This window comes from Crotalus tigris, unplaced genomic scaffold, assembly GCF_016545835.1.
Source record: "Crotalus tigris isolate CLP2741 ecotype Arizona unplaced genomic scaffold, ASM1654583v1 scf7180000023617.9722795, whole genome shotgun sequence".
In the NCBI taxonomy this organism is placed as follows: domain Eukaryota; kingdom Metazoa; phylum Chordata; class Lepidosauria; order Squamata; family Viperidae; genus Crotalus; species Crotalus tigris.
Window position 1 is genome coordinate 4,139,839 of NW_024100081.1, and position 15,102 is coordinate 4,154,940.

The 15,102-nt window shown below is 38.9% G+C and overlaps 2 protein-coding genes across 4 annotated transcripts in view; one reads left to right on the forward strand and one right to left on the reverse strand.

Moving 5' to 3' along the window:
• Positions 1 to 1,114, reverse strand: part of SCP2 (sterol carrier protein 2) — a 29,115-nt gene extending 28,001 nt beyond the window's left edge. Inside the window, exons 1-2 of one of the 2 annotated variants that reach the window (XM_039319755.1) lie at positions 940 to 1,017; positions 289 to 347 (exon numbers count right to left, since the gene is read on the reverse strand). Coding sequence is in view for 1 of the 2 variants with exons in the window: in XM_039319754.1 (XP_039175688.1) it covers positions 940 to 1,017 (78 nt within the window). In the remaining variant the exon portion in view is untranslated. Of the gene's footprint in view, positions 1 to 288; positions 348 to 939 lie in introns of both variants that reach the window. The other variant, XM_039319754.1, reaches the window with a different exon arrangement.
• A 951-nt stretch (positions 1,115 to 2,065) lies between these two features.
• On the forward strand, positions 2,066 to 14,395 carry ECHDC2 (enoyl-CoA hydratase domain containing 2). Of its 2 annotated transcripts, XM_039319756.1 has the most exons (10): positions 2,070 to 2,426; positions 4,284 to 4,351; positions 4,618 to 4,705; positions 5,905 to 5,991; positions 7,596 to 7,688; positions 7,916 to 7,972; positions 10,334 to 10,521; positions 10,959 to 11,009; positions 12,480 to 12,527; positions 13,162 to 14,395. In XM_039319756.1, exons 1-10 carry the CDS (start codon positions 2,279 to 2,281, stop codon positions 13,237 to 13,239), a joined length of 906 nt encoding a protein of 301 aa, XP_039175690.1. In that variant the 5' UTR covers positions 2,070 to 2,278; the 3' UTR covers positions 13,240 to 14,395. The 2 variants fall into 2 exon arrangements, with proteins under 2 accessions (XP_039175692.1, XP_039175690.1); XM_039319758.1 differs by lacking the exon at positions 7,596 to 7,688 and having other exon boundaries at positions 2,066 to 2,426.
• Positions 14,396 to 15,102: the final 707 nt, after the last annotated feature.

Sequence of the window (15,102 nt, forward strand, 5' to 3'; positions counted from 1 at the left end):
CTGTTCTAAGGATAAAGCTCTAAACAAGCTACAATGAAATGAGAGGATTTTACTTTTGGGTAAAGACAGAGCCAATTTGGTGAATTGATTAAGGCACCAAACTAGAAACTGGGAGACAGGGAGTCCTATAGGCACTCTGCTCATCCGGTTTTGGAACAAAATGGTGAAAAGGGGGAGGGGGTATTAAAAAGGTAAAAAAAAACCCACCAATTGACACTGGAGAATTAAGAGGAGGTCAGAACTGTATTAAGTGATTCCACGACCTTTTCCTTAGAATGTTAAACTTACCAAATATGAAAAACACTGTCTTAGAACATCTGTAATGGTGAAGTCCTGCAGAGAACAATCTGTAAAGCCAAACCAGATTGCCCCATCATTGGGCTGATCCTGGCCACATGACAGGGATTCTTTTAAGGAAACCAATGCCCCACTGCGGAGAGGTTTGCCACACAGTTAATTTACAATGTCTGAATGGCTATAAAGTAGAACTATAAAGAGAGCCATTGGTATAGTTATTAAGGCATCAGGCAATAAACCGGACGACCGTGAGTTCCAGCCTTCGTGACCTTAAGCCAGTCACTCTTGCCCAGCCCTAGGAAGAAGGCAACGGTAAACCCCTTCCTAAATGTTGACAAGAAAACTGCAGGGACTGGTGCAGTTGACTCGAAGGCACGCATGCACACAGTGCGAAATGAGGGATAGGGAGAGGCAGCACCGTGTCTCTTGAGGGGAGTGCTGGGTTTATCAAGTGACTAACGAATAAGTCCCGCTGAGAAGGGAAATCGCTTGCGCCGACCTTCCCATTTTTCACGGCAACTTCACCAACCCTTTGAAGCAGAACCCTGCTCTGTTTCTAGACGTGGCCACGGATGATGGCAATTGTATTCCCACTGTAGAACTCAGAATACCCTCCAAAGTATCCCGGCTCAGTCCAGTTACCTTGGTCATACCCACTCCGATGACAAAAACCCTTTTCCCGACGCGGTTCAGGGCCAGGTTTCTGCTGCTGTTGCCCATGATGCTCTCAGGATCTTGCGTGGCACCAAAAACACGCGAAAAGAAATAGACAGTCGCTGCAACAGCGAGCTTCTGACAACACACCAGGAATAAAGGTGGGGGAAACGGGGGCGGAAACGAGTCTCAATCTGTCTCCACCCTCTTAAAGCGATAGCATCAGTCTTTCGCTCTGCAAATCCAGCCCGAATTCACGAGTCGGAAATACAGGCTGAGCGAGCCTATCCCAGAGTACTGCAGAATGCTTTAAATCCCCAGCTTTGATTAAAATAAGAGCCGGTTAGCGGAGGTTAGAGAAAAATATGCATCCGCTTTTTAGTTAGCAAATTTATATAGCCGCCCATTTCACAAAAAAAGTGACTCCGGGTGGCCTACAACCATAAACAGCAATTAAAATCGTATAACAATCCAAGAAATATCAAATAAAGCCAAAAATAGATATGCCTAAGTTTTTTTTTTTTTTAAAAAATCATTGCTTCTCATTTTCATTGCTTTAGAGTTGAATTGCCTCTATAATGATTGACATACAATCTAGAGCAGGACCTGAGATTTTTTTTTATATTTTCCTTAATATAAAAAAAGTAATTGCTACAATGAACAACAAGAATAAAATCAGAGGATCAGAAATCCAACCTAAAGCATCAAAAAAGAGAAAGAGAAAGTATTTGTACTATTTATCAGATTTTTAAAATGAAAAAAGTTTATCCTGCCAATGAATCTCAAAAGCCAACATTGGGGTGTGTGGATGGGGAATTCTGGGAATTGAAGTCCACATAACTTAAAGTTGCCAAGTTTTGTGGGGGGGGGGAAACTGATTTAGGTTGCAAAGAACAGGACCGTGGTTACATTGGTGTTATACCACTTTACAATCTCTTGGTATAGTGAGACCGCCAGAAAATCCCCAAGCTGGCAATTTATTTCTGCACTGCTGCCGAGATAAGTGTAGGCTGTAGGGACTTTGTCCATAAGATCAGCAGTCGGTCTTAACGCTAAGAAGCTTTTGATTATATTTTTGGAATAAAAGAGATTTCGTGCTCGAAAGGGGGCGCTACTGCTTTTTTCCCTAAAGCGGAGCAGTATTGTACTTTGACTGCTCCGAAAACTAGTGTGTTGTTTGAAACTTGTTTGTTTCAGCTTGCATCAAGATACATGTTATTTTAACGGAACCGTAGCAACTGGGGCTCGCTTGCCTTCCGGCCTTTCTTCGTTAATTCAGGTTTGCCTGAATTGTTAGTTTAATTCGGCCCAGCTGCTACGTCCTAAAATGCTCCGCTTGGGCCAAGCCACCGCTGTGTTGCGATTACTTTCTACAGAGAGCTGCTTGGGGATTGGCGGCATCTCCCCGAGAAGATCCGCGTCCGGAGAGAAGAAAAAAGAGATTCTGTTACACGTGCATGGAAAGGCAGACTGTGGTAAGTGACTCCTGGATCCCTCTCGAAGGCACAAGGCCACAGAAACCATGCAGTGAAACGCCTGTGTCTTGGAAGAGGCCGGCCATCGTGCCCCCTACTACCCACTAGGCTGAAGGAAGGAACTTTCCCTTTCCCACAGCTGAGCGGTTAGGGAGAAGACACACAATGCGACCTGATCAAAGTCCGCGCGCTCTTCCTTTCGCGATCCAGGACACTGTAGGCCGTGGGCCAATCATAGAAGACCTAGGAGACACACCCCTTTATTAGCTATGCGGGGAAGGCCAATCGCCAACCGTCACCGGAGAATTTAGAGAGAGCCGCAATTGTATTCATTAAGTGATTCCCTTCTCTTAGAACGGGTGAACTTCCAGAATTCCTCAGCAAGCTTGCTGGGGAATTCTGGGATTTGAAATCCACACATCTTAAAGTTGCCAAGTTTGGAGAAAAACAACAACAATACACACTGCCTTGGAACGTCTGTAGCTGTCAGAGGCCCCTGGAAAAACAAATTGCAAAGCCAAATAAGGTTATCTTTGGACTTATTTTGGTTGCCTGAGAATGCTTGTTTCCTTTAAGGCAGGGGTAGGCAACGTTGCCTCTTTTATGACTGGTGGACTTCAACTCCCAGCTCAGGAATTCTGGGAGTTGAAGTCCACTAGTCATAAAAGAGCCAAGGTTGCCTACCCCTGCTTTTAAGGAAATTAATGTCCCACTGCAGAGAGGCTTTCCATACTCTTAATGGTAGCAAATGAAATTTAAAATGTTTGTATAGCTATAAAGTGTAACTATGAAGCGGTATACTTGTAAATAGACTTGTGCCTAAGTCTAAAACACCAGTTTGGTGTTTTGGACTTAGACACAAGGCCACCTGAATGACCTTAGACTAGTCACTTTCTCAGCCCTAGCAAGCAAGCAGTGGCAAGCCACATATGAAACCTTGCCACAAAAACTGCAGGGATTTGTCTTCACCGGAAATAAAGACTGACTCAAAGATGCATACACACACCAAAAAAGCCCTAAAATATCCATGCATAACAGAAGAGCAGAAAGCACAAAAGTCAATGATACACACTTCCCCCTTCCACTCAGTTCATCCTGTTTCCGAATGAAATGTGGAGAAATATGGATGTACAGGTAGTCCTCGACTTAGGACCACAATTCAGTCCAAAATTTCTGTTGCCAAGTGAGATAGTCGTTAAGTGAATTTTGCCCCATTTTATGACCCTTCTCCCCAGAGTGGTTAAGTGAATCACTGCAGCTATTAAGTTAGTAACACAATTGTTCAGTGAATCTGGCTTCCCCATTGACTTTGTTTGTCAGACGGTCATCAAAGTTGACCCCGGGACACTGCAAATGTCATAAATGTGAGTCAGTTGTCAAGCTTCTGAATTTTGATCACATGACCAGTGGGATGATGCAATGTTTGTAAGTGTGAAAAACGTCATAAGTCACTTTTTTCAGTGCCGTTGTAATTTCAAGGGGTCATTAAATGAACTGTTGTACGTAGAGGACTATTAAAAAGGTAAAGGCAGCTCTGCTTTCACAACTCCTTAGACATCTGCAATGTAGAAATGTTTTACAGTCTTCTTTGAAACGATTTCCTGATGGCTCTCCAACCCTGACCTTAATTAGTTTCTGAGCCCAGATTTACTCATCTGTTTCACTGCTGCTTTTATTCCTAGATTTGCTTTTTAGTAAAAAAATAATAATAACTCCTGAAGCACAGTATTTGAATTTCCTAATATTCTATTATGACCTTGAACTGAATGTTACTCTGGAATTGTTTTGCTTATGTAAACAAGACACAAAACCTCTTTTTTTAAAAAAAAAATGTTATTGTTCTTTTGGGGAGTAAAGGAATTGCAGAAATTCAGATGAACAGACCACATGCCAGAAACGCCCTGGGAAAAGTGTTTGTGGACGAAGTAAGTGACAGTATTTATTTAATTTTCCCTTATATAGATATTGTTTGAAAGGCTATGGGTGTCCAAGGTCACCATAATTGTCAATGAATGGTAGTTTCCTAGATTAGGGCAGATTTTGTAGTAGAAGCCACACGCTAAAAACAAATTATGCACTTAGCAGTTTGTACATATTTTATCAGCTAAAGTGTGATCACATATACAGAGCTGTGGCCTCAAAGAAAGATTTCATTGAATTGAATATTGGATTTATTCTCTTTTTTCATTAGTTATATGAAATCCTTGATGTTCTCCGTTTTGATGAAAGGATACGTGCTGTAATAGTCAAAAGCAAAGTAAAGGGTGTTTTTTGTGCTGGTAAGTAAAGCTGTTTTTTTTTTATCTGAAAAAGTCAAAAAACTGAGAATGAGTGGAAGAAAATATATCACCTGACCTATCCTTTCCACTTGGTTGTTTAATAAAATATATTTTCTGTATCAGTGACAAGGTTTTTCAGAAGTGGTTTGTTATTGTCTCTTTCCTTGGGCTGAAAAAAAAAGGGGACTGGCCCAAGGTCACATGGTTTTGTGCCTAAGGCAAGACTCATGGTGTCCCAGTTTTTAGCCTGATGCCTTAACCATTACACCAAACCAGCTCTCATTATTTTATTTATTTTATATTTTATTTTAGGGACAATTGCTTCTAATCACTAATTCAATTTATATAGATTTTTTTTGTCCCACCTTGTTTTTTTTTTTGTCACCTTTGTGGTGACCAAAACAAATCTAGTTTTAGTAACCACATTACAAAAAAACATGTTGAGACTTTGGGAAAAAGTGCAGAGAAGAGCAACTAAGATGTTTAATGGCCTGGAGACTAAAACATATGAAGAACAATTGCTGGAATTGGGTATGACTAGTCTGGAAAAGAGAAGGACTAGGAGTGACGTGATAGTAGTATTCCAGTATTTGAAGGGCTGCCACAAAGAAGAGGGGTCAACTCATTTTCCAAAGCACCAGAAGGCAAGACAAGAAACAATGGATGGAAACTAATCAAGGAGAGAAGCAACCTGGAATTAAGAAGAAATTTCCTAACAAATGAGAATAATTAACCAGTGGAACAGCTTGCCTTTAGAAATTGTAGGTGCTTCATCACTGGAGGTTTTTAAGAAATGGTATAGGGTCTGAAATGGTATAGGGTCTTCTGTTTGACTAGAAGACCTCTTAAGGTCCCTTCCAGCTCTATTATGATTGATTGTTTTGAGAGTGTGACTTCTGACATTATAGACATAAATATATTACACATCATTATCTACCGATGTAAATAATGCTAATATTATTTACTATTTATATATTAAATAGTAACCAATATCATTAGTGAATAATATATGTTTATATAGATGAACTGCTTGAGTCTTACTTCTTACTTAAGTACGCTTACTTACTTAAGTGGACTTTCTTCTACCATCATATGACTCTTCTGTAGTTCATGCAACAGATATTGATGCTTTGAAACATTACCTTCAAGCGTTTCTCTTCCTGCATATCCCAAATAATGCCTTGGTTTGGCAAATGTAGGTGCTGACTTAAAAGAGAGAGCTCAAATGAATGATTCTGAAGCTGACCATTTTGTTCAGAGGCTCAGAAGTTTAATGGACAACATTGGTAAGTACCTGATGGGTCCCTTTGTTCAAAGTTACTCAGTCTTTAATGTGAAGCACAGTAGGAAGCCTTTGTGTCATCCATAAAGCAAAAATAAATGCTTTGAGGCCTCCCTTGTTTTTTATATTATCTGCCAGATATCAGCAATGTGATGTTGGCTGCCCCTGCCTGTTTTGAATCTAACTTGTACATCTGTTATATCTCAGTCCAAATATCGTGGATACTATTTTACTAGCCCGTGAGATCACTGCAATTGTTTGAGCATTCTTTAGCACTGTCTTTTTGGTATTGGAATGTAAAGTGATTTCTTTGTTTCGTCGTGTTGATCATTGTGGTGTTTTTTGTACATGTTTACAAATTGCAAGTAGCACTTGAAGCACCATCGTATAAGATTTTAAATAGTTCAACAGTATTTTCTAGAGCCCATTTAACTTTACAAGTCATCCTTGTAAGGGACGTGTCTAACCCACAGCCTGCAGGCTTCATGCAGCCCCAGACAGCCACTAATGCATCCCCACAAGATTGTACACTTTCGACATTATTAATGTGATTTATACACATTAACTATATTATATATTTTGTATGAGGCCCAAGACAATTCCTCTTCTCTCAACATGACCCAGGCAAGCCAAGAAATGGCACATCCTTGACCTACAACCATTTGTTTAGTGACTTTGAAGTTATGACATTGCTGAAGGAATGGTGGTTAAGACTGTCCTCAGACTTCTAGTCATTACTGTATCCCCACAGTCAGGTGATCACGATCCGAATGCTTGGCAAACAGCTTGTTACTACATCCTATTACAATGCCCCATAATCACTTTTCCAGATGATCAATAGGGAAACCGGCAGGAAAATCACTAAGTCTCCCTCGGCCCCTCTGCCCTTGTGCCATGCTGGCCACTTGCACATCCGAGTCTCGCCATGCTTCTTCGCAGCACTTGTGTACCTCTGTGTATTCTTGGGCGTCCTCCCCAATGTCTTATGTTGAGGACTAATTTTACTTGTCAGAATGCTAGCTGTAAGGATAACCCTTTTCCACTTCATCAATCATGGAATCTTTTTTTCTAAACTGTAGCTCTGTACAGGTAGTCCTCAACTTACAACTATTCGTTTAGTAACCGTTCAAAGTTACAGCGGCACTGAAAAATGAGACTTATGATTGTTTTTCACACTTACAACTGTTGCGGCATCCCCATGGTCACATGATCAAAACTCAGATGCTTGGCAACTGATTCACTTTTATGACGGTTGCCGTGTCCCTGGGTCATGTGATCCCCTTTTGCGACCTTCCGACAAGCAAAGTCAGCGGGGAAGCCAGAGTCACTTAACAACCATGTTACTAACTTAACAACTGCAGTGATTTATTTAACAACTGTGACCAGAAAGATTGTAAAATGGGGCAAAACTCACTTCACATCTGTCTCACATAGCAACATAAATTTTGGGCTCAATTGTGGTTGTAGGTCGATGACCACTTGTATATTACTGCCATTTGTTCTTTATATTTTCCTTCTCCAGTAGATTCTCCACTAGATTCTTGTTGCTTTTTCTTTTATTATGCCATTTTTGCAAAAATGTATTTCATGATCCCATAATGTTTGCAGCTGCATTACCAATGCCGAGTATTGCTGCAATTGATGGCTATGCTTTGGGTGGCGGCTTGGAGATGGCGCTAGCTTGTGATCTCCGAGTAGCAGGTGAGAATATCAGTATACCCAATACTTTCTGTTCCTATTCTGAAAACAATTTAATTTAATTCAGCCTGTAGCATCTAAAAATCATAAGCTAACTGTTGACATTATTGCCCTGTCTTATGAACTTGGTCCAGCCAAACTGTAGTATTTTTAAGACTTATTAAATGTGTGCTATATTTATACTAGTCTAACATTTTCATCTTGTATATGTCTTCCCCCCCCCAAATCAGCATCGTCAGCTAAAATGGGTTTAATTGAAACTACCAGAGGACTTTTCCCTGGTGCAGGTAAGGTTGCATGATCAATTTTCTTGCCCCTTTTTCATTTGCCATACAATTGTACTGTAATTTGTTAAAAATAGCAAAAGCTATTAATATAGGGTTACAGATATTATATATAAAATAGTCCGAGCACCAGGATAATATTAAAACAAAAACTGTTTAATACAAAAGCTAAAACTAAGCTTTTGTCGGCCCACACTGCCGACATCATCAGAGCATAATACAAGATTACTGGGAGTCCTTTTTATATTGCCGGATGGCTCTGCACCCGGCTTCTCGATCTAGTCATCGGTCCGTCCGTTTTCTCTACTTGGTTTGTCCTTAAAGGGCACGCGTCTCTTGCTGTGTTGGTATCTTCCGAGGTTGCTATTTTCTTTTACTTGGGCTCGATCACTTTCTTTCTGCTAGCATACGCCAGTTGCTTTCGCTCGCTTACATTTATCCCCATTTTTGGTTCTATTCCAGGATCCATCTGATCTTCCTTGGTGGGGTTGTGCGCATGTGTGCTCGGGGGAGGGGGTATATTGAGTGGATCCGGGTGTTTATCAGGGTAGTCTGTGATGGATATGCTCCTGCGTGTGTTCTCCCACTCAGGAGCACTGCCTTCTTCCGTGGACATCCGTGGGTATATTGATCCACTTCTGGTTGTTCCCCCCATCTTAAGGTCATTTACTGCTCGATCGTTCATTGGGTTTTTCGGTCCCCCTTCATCATTTGCTAGTTCTTTTGCCCTTCTTGCACGTGTGCGGCAATATAAAAAGGACTCCCAGTAATCTTGTATTGTGCTCTGATGATGTCGGCAGTGTTGGCCGACGAAAGCTTAGCTTTAGCTTTTGTATTAAACAGTTTTTGTTTTAATATTATCCTGGTGCTCGGACTATTTTATTTCTATTATATGGATTTACCCAGGATTCACATTTTTAATATAGTTAGGGATTATATATATATAATAAAACTGTGTTGTTTTAGCTCCTGGTGATCGGCCTTTTTATTGAATATATATATAGTTTGCACATATGCCTGGAACTGTCAACTAAGATCATCTTCAGGTTTCTCAACTCTCCCAGGAATCAAGCTGCTATTACATGTTGTTTTCTGCTCTGTCGAGCAGAGGAGTAGATCTGCTACTCCTCTCTCTCCCACATAGAGTTTCCCCTCTTTTTTCCCTTGTTCTAGAAATGAATTAGCCAGGTAAAATGAGAATAAATCTGTTGATTTATATAGCCCCTCCATTTGCCAGGTGAAAGAGAACTGATTAGCTCATGAAAACTGCCCTGCTTTTGCCACCCAATTGAGAGGATCCTAAATGTGAAAAAAAATAGGGTAGTGGCTCTGCCGGATTAGCTTTCTTTTAGCTAAGGCAGGAAAAAAATGAAATCCCAAAAACTTTCTTTCCTGGTTATGGAAATGTAATTGTTTTGAGGTGGCAATGTAAAAAAACATAGTTATGCTAAACTTTGAATCCAAGTAAATAAATGCAAAGTTCCCATGACTGAGAACAGGACCTTTTCATGAAAATGATCACTTTTATGTTATTTGTGCAATGTTATAGTCAAGCAACTCCCAGAAATCACTTTTACAACATACTTTGATATTTAAAAGACATTAAGAAGGATCAGAAAATTGCTTATACCAATTATTCTATTAACACGAGGTTCCACTATACCAATATGATTTATATAAGTATAAAGACATTTAGATCTGACTTTGGGAAAAGTATAAAAGAACTACTCAGGAGGAATTTTCAGAAAAGAAGATACAGTTCTAATCCTACCTTTATTTTTGTTTAATGTTACCTGAGGCAGAGAGAAACTTGGGCAGGCTTTCATTCTACCATTCTATCTTTTTTACTATAAAAAAACATTCTTGAAATTCCTACTGCTCCTGTTTCTGGCCTATCTTACAGGGCTGATTTGTAAGAATCTAGTTTGATATCAGTAGGCTAGTAAGAACTAGATTTCAACCGAAGTAAATCTCCAAAGATCCATCAGCAGAATTTAGGAGAAACACTGTAATCGCTACTTTTAACTTTAGCGATATGGATTATTCTTTGTGCAATTAAATAATAGAATAACAGAGTTGGAAGGGACCTTGGAGATCTTCTAGTCCAACCCCTACTCAAGCAGGAGACCCTATACCATTCTAGATAAATAAATGGCTATCTGGTCTCTTTTTAAAAGCCTCCAATGGTGGAGCACCCACAACTTCTGAAGACAAGCCATTCCACTGGTTAATTGTTCTCACTGTTAGGAAATTTCTCCTTAGTTCTATGTTACTTCTCTCCTTGAAATTGAAATGGAAACCAAGGCATATAACAACGTTCTATAAAGTCTGATTAATGAATTTTGCATTTTTTTTCCTGTCTAGGTGGAACCCAGCGCTTACCACGCTGCATTGGCATTGCCCCTGCCAAAGAGCTCATTTTCACTGGCAGACAGATTGATGGGCAAGAGGCTTTCTCCATGGGGTTACTTAATCACACAGTACCACAGAATGAGGAAGGAGATGCAGCATACCAAAAGGCATTAACTTTAGCTGAAGAAATAGTTCCCCAGGTTAGTGTGTTCTTCACCCTCCTCTCTATATTGCTGAAGAAACAATATGTTTCTGCTTGTTAAAAATAGAGTACTTTTTATTGAACTTTGGCATCAGGAGTCTTGATGGTATCTTGTTTTTGTTTTTATGAAGAAAAACTGAAATAGACTCCCTCAAAACTCCCTGAATAGTGTGTTCTACAAATTTGAAGTATCTTCCATTTTGTTTTAGTAATTTATGCAATATACACCATAGCCAGTCCTGTGTTTACTCTCATTGTGAAAATGCTGTATTGCAATCTGTAGCACTTGGTGATAATGGGTTCCTCTTTAAGGCACTTTGTACAGACTAGTTATGTGTGGGATTGAATTAATGTTGTGTGTGTGTGTGTGCGTGATATGTACTGTGTACATGCAAACATATTTCTGATTCAAAAATGTTCCTTTTCTTTTCAAAGGCTCCAATAGCTGTGAGGCTGGGTAAATTGGCTATAAACAAAGGGACTGAGGTAATGATTTATTACAACAAGCTTTCTTCAATTTATATTTAAGGTTTCACAAAAAGGACGAGAAATAATGTTCTAAAAAGACATACATTTTATTAGAGCTTCCAGAACTAAGGTGCAGAAATTCAGTCCACTAATATCGTAGCAAGAGTTAAAGTTGTCCGTATCTTTTCCCTGCCATCTTGTGGCCATCTCTACATTTGCAGTCCAGATCTGATAATTTGATATGAGTGACAGGTCTGTTTCATTGTCTGCATCAGAACCGGAGATAAGACATGTACGAATGACCATCATTGCTTCTTCATTCTGATGCTGTGTTTTCATTAGTGAAAGGAGACAAAAATGTCTTCACCAGGATAGAGAAATGGAAGAAATAACGCCCCTATAAATCACCATTTCCATACAACACTGAGGCTTCAACTACTATTACTATAGAACCTTTTCCTGAGTTTATATCCTGTTGCGTGTCAGGAGGGACAACATACTGTACGGAATAACAGCATTCTGTTACATAGAAGATCAGAGTTGGAAGGGACCTTTGAGGTCCCTGGGAGGTCTTCTAGTCTAACCCCTTGCTCAAGCAGATCTTATATTATTTCAGACAAATGGCTGTCCAGTTTCTTCTTAAAAACCTCCAGTGATGGAGTACCAGCAACCTCTGAAGGCAAGCTGTTCCACTGATTGATTGTTCTGTCAGGAAATTTCTTTATTTCTAGGTTGGATCTCTCCTTTATTCATTTCCATCCATTGCTTCTTGTCTTGTCTTTAGGTGCTTTGGTGAATAGATTGACCCCCCTCCTCTTCTTTGTGTCAGCCCTAGATATTGAAAGAGTTATGTCATCTGCAGTTCTTTTCATTAAGTAGATGCCCACTTCCTGCACTGTTAATGTTTCAGCCTCCAGTCCCCTAAACCTCATTCTTGCTCTTCTCTGCACTCCTTTTAGAGTCTCAACATCGTTTTTATTTTGTGGCGACCAAAACTGCAGTATTCTAACTGTGGTCTTATCAAGTCGTACTAACACTTCACATGATCTTGATTCTATCCCTCTGTTAATGCAGCCTAGGACTATGTTGGCTTTTGTGGCAGCTGCCAGCTCTCTGCTGGCTCATATGTATGTTAAGATAACACTTAAATGTTATCTTAAATGTAAGTTTAAAATGTAACTTAGTTAAATGTTATTATAGGCGATATGGATTGTGCGTATGTGCACATACAGCAATTGCACAAGCTCATTTTCGTATTGAAATTCCCACAAGATTCTTTACCTCTGGCACAATCCAAACATCTCTACTCTGGGTACGTAACGTAGCTGCGCCTATAATAAATCTGTTAATGTTTATGTGCCAAAAGCTTTGCTTTGCTATAATGAATGATTATAATTCATTAAAGCCATACTTCAATATATTATTTCTGAATTGGTAACCTGGTACCGCTTTCCTTCAGGTGGGCAAAAATATTTTCTTTCTTTTCAGGTTGATATTGCCTCAGGAATGGCCATTGAAAGAATGTGCTATGCCCAGGTAACCCCATGTTTTCTTTTTTTAAAAAAAAATGTTTCTTGCCCCTCCCCCCCAACATTAGAGAATCTCACGGTGTAACAATTTACAAATAGTAAAAAGAGCCAGATGTTTCCACATTTTAGCTTCAGTGTGTGTTCTTCTCAGATATTTGGGCTGCTGTACTTTTCTCCATCCTTCAGATCTGAATAATACAAATAAGCACCCACACCCCACATCAGATCAATTTAAAAAACAGTACATTGAATTCTTGTTCTTGTGTATTCACATACACACACAGATCCCAAACTACACCTGCTTTCTTTCTTTATTTAATAATATTTGGAGGCGGCCCAGCTCCAAATGTAGATCAAATAAAAAACAATTATGAAACCCAGTGAGTATTATTTATTTATTTATTTATTTTTGAGACACAGAGCCCATCTGTTAGGAGTTTTGACTGGAGAAAGAAACAACAGGAGCTGGAAACTAGGACAATGCTGTAGAGATTTTGGACTTTAACCCCAATTACCCCATGCCTACAATCTTGGGAATTTTGAGGAGATGGGAAGTTTTGATGTATCAATCAAAGGCTTGAAAATTTTTGAAAAGATTAAGAGATGAAATATTAAATGATTGACTTGTATTTTAAATGCAGAATCTTCCTACCAAAGACCGCCAGGAAGGAATGGCTGCTTTCATTGAGAAACGACTTCCAAAATACATTGGTAAATGAGGCTAACACTGTTTCTGAAAGTGCCTGAATACAATACGAGGAGGTGATCAAAAGGCTTTGCCTTATTGGAAAGCTGTCAAGACTGCTAACATCCGATGTTCTTGCTTGACATAAATGAAGAAGCAAACCTGTTTATTTAACCCGTATATCACTTCTAGAGTTAAAGTCAAACAATGTTAGAATAGCGGGTGGGAAAGTATGTAATCTGGGAATAGATAGCCACCACCATATCTCAGTATAGTATTTCCAAGGTCAGATGTAACTAGAGGAGTTACGGGAGGGAAAGATTGCACTTCAAACTAATTGGAGAACGTGATTGATGACTGTTAAATGAAGGAATGAGTTACGCTTTGTTACGGGTGATTGGGGGAGGGAGGATTCAGTTTTTGGCTACATTATGTACCTGCCGAAGCTATGTAGCAATAAAAGGATTCTTTAAGGTAAAACAAAGCCTCAAAGTTCTTTGAAAAGCTGCTTCTTTCGGAACCATGACAAAAGCTGTTCCTTATAAGCTTTAGGCTTAATGTTTTTTTGTTTTTGGCTTGGAATCTGTTTTGGATGTCAAGAACTAAACGGTAATAATGTAAAGGGTATTGCTGTTCAAATATGACAGTAATAAAAAAAATCATTTTCCAACCAAAGCCCATACTTATGAGGGAGAGAGTAACACTGACTATTATTGCATAAGAAAACTTTTATCCAGCGAGACAGCAGCAGTTGGTGACTTTGCAGCCTTTCTCTTTTTTAGTCACAATGTTCACTTAGGAACAGATTTCAGTTGCTAAATGAGGAGAGACTGTGTATCATCCCAAAGAACAAGCAACTGCATTTGTTAGATTTTATAAGCAATGTACAAAAACTAAGATTCTTCTCCAAAGAAAATTTACAATAATGTATAAAGTCACCTTTGAATCAGCTTCAGCTTCTGGTAATTTACATGGATAAACCAATGCAGTTTTCTTGGTATAGATGGAAGTGGTTTGCTATTGTCAGCTTTGGGAATTTTTTTAATGGCTATCAAATGCAGAATTTCATGTAATTCCCTAAACATCTTAAGAACATCAATTATTTTATGACAAAATAATGTAAAACTATATGAGTTTTCTCTGCGTTTCTGAATTATATAAAGCTCAGAATTAAAAGACTAAACTGAAAATGAGTAAGTATGCCATTGCTTTATTTCCTTACAACAGGAACATTGCTCAATCTATTAATAGTGGGTAGTTCTAATTTCTCCAGACTTGTTTGCTGACATTTTGTTCTTATGAAATCAGAGAGTAGGTGGATATCTTTTAAGGTAGCATCTAAATACTTGATTTGGAGTTAAACTGTCCTAGTGAAATTTGTAGATCATACAAATTATTCATGGTGGTAAAAAAAAAAAATCCAATATGATCTTGAAGAATTGCAAAAAGATCTGGTTAAACAATTGCTAATCAAATTTCAAATGTTCAATTTAAATAAATGTAAAATTAAGCATAGTGGACAAAAACATGTAACTTCAATATACAGTAATCAGGAAAAAGATCTTGAGGTTATAATGGATACCTGAAGTAAAGATGTTAATTCAGTTCTCAGTTGTGAAAAATGTGGATTCTGTGCTAGAAAATATTAGGAAAGGGTGGAGAACAGGACAGCCAAAAGATCATGGTTTTGAACAACTTTTTAATAAGGAAAGTTTGGGATGCCTTAGCACAGAATAAAGACAACTTGGAGCAGAATGATTGAAATACATAAAATCATGCATGGCAAGGAGAAAGTGTTTTTTTCTCTGGGCCAGGGTTCATTCAATGAAACTAATCAGAAGGAAATTTACCACAGATAAAATAATATGCTTTATGAAGCATCATTTGCCTGTACAAC

Excerpts from the sequence above, each read along its gene's own strand:
- ECHDC2 (XM_039319756.1), top strand. The coding sequence starts at position 2,279 with ATGCTCCGCTTGGGCCAAGCCACCGCTGTGTTGCGATTACTTTCTACA. Across the intron at positions 7,973-10,333 it reads AGGACTTTTCCCTGGTGCAG|GTGGAACCCAGCGCTTACCA; the intron begins GTAAGGTTGCAT and ends TTTCCTGTCTAG. Across the intron at positions 12,528-13,161 it reads AAAGAATGTGCTATGCCCAG|AATCTTCCTACCAAAGACCG; the intron begins GTAACCCCATGT and ends TTTTAAATGCAG.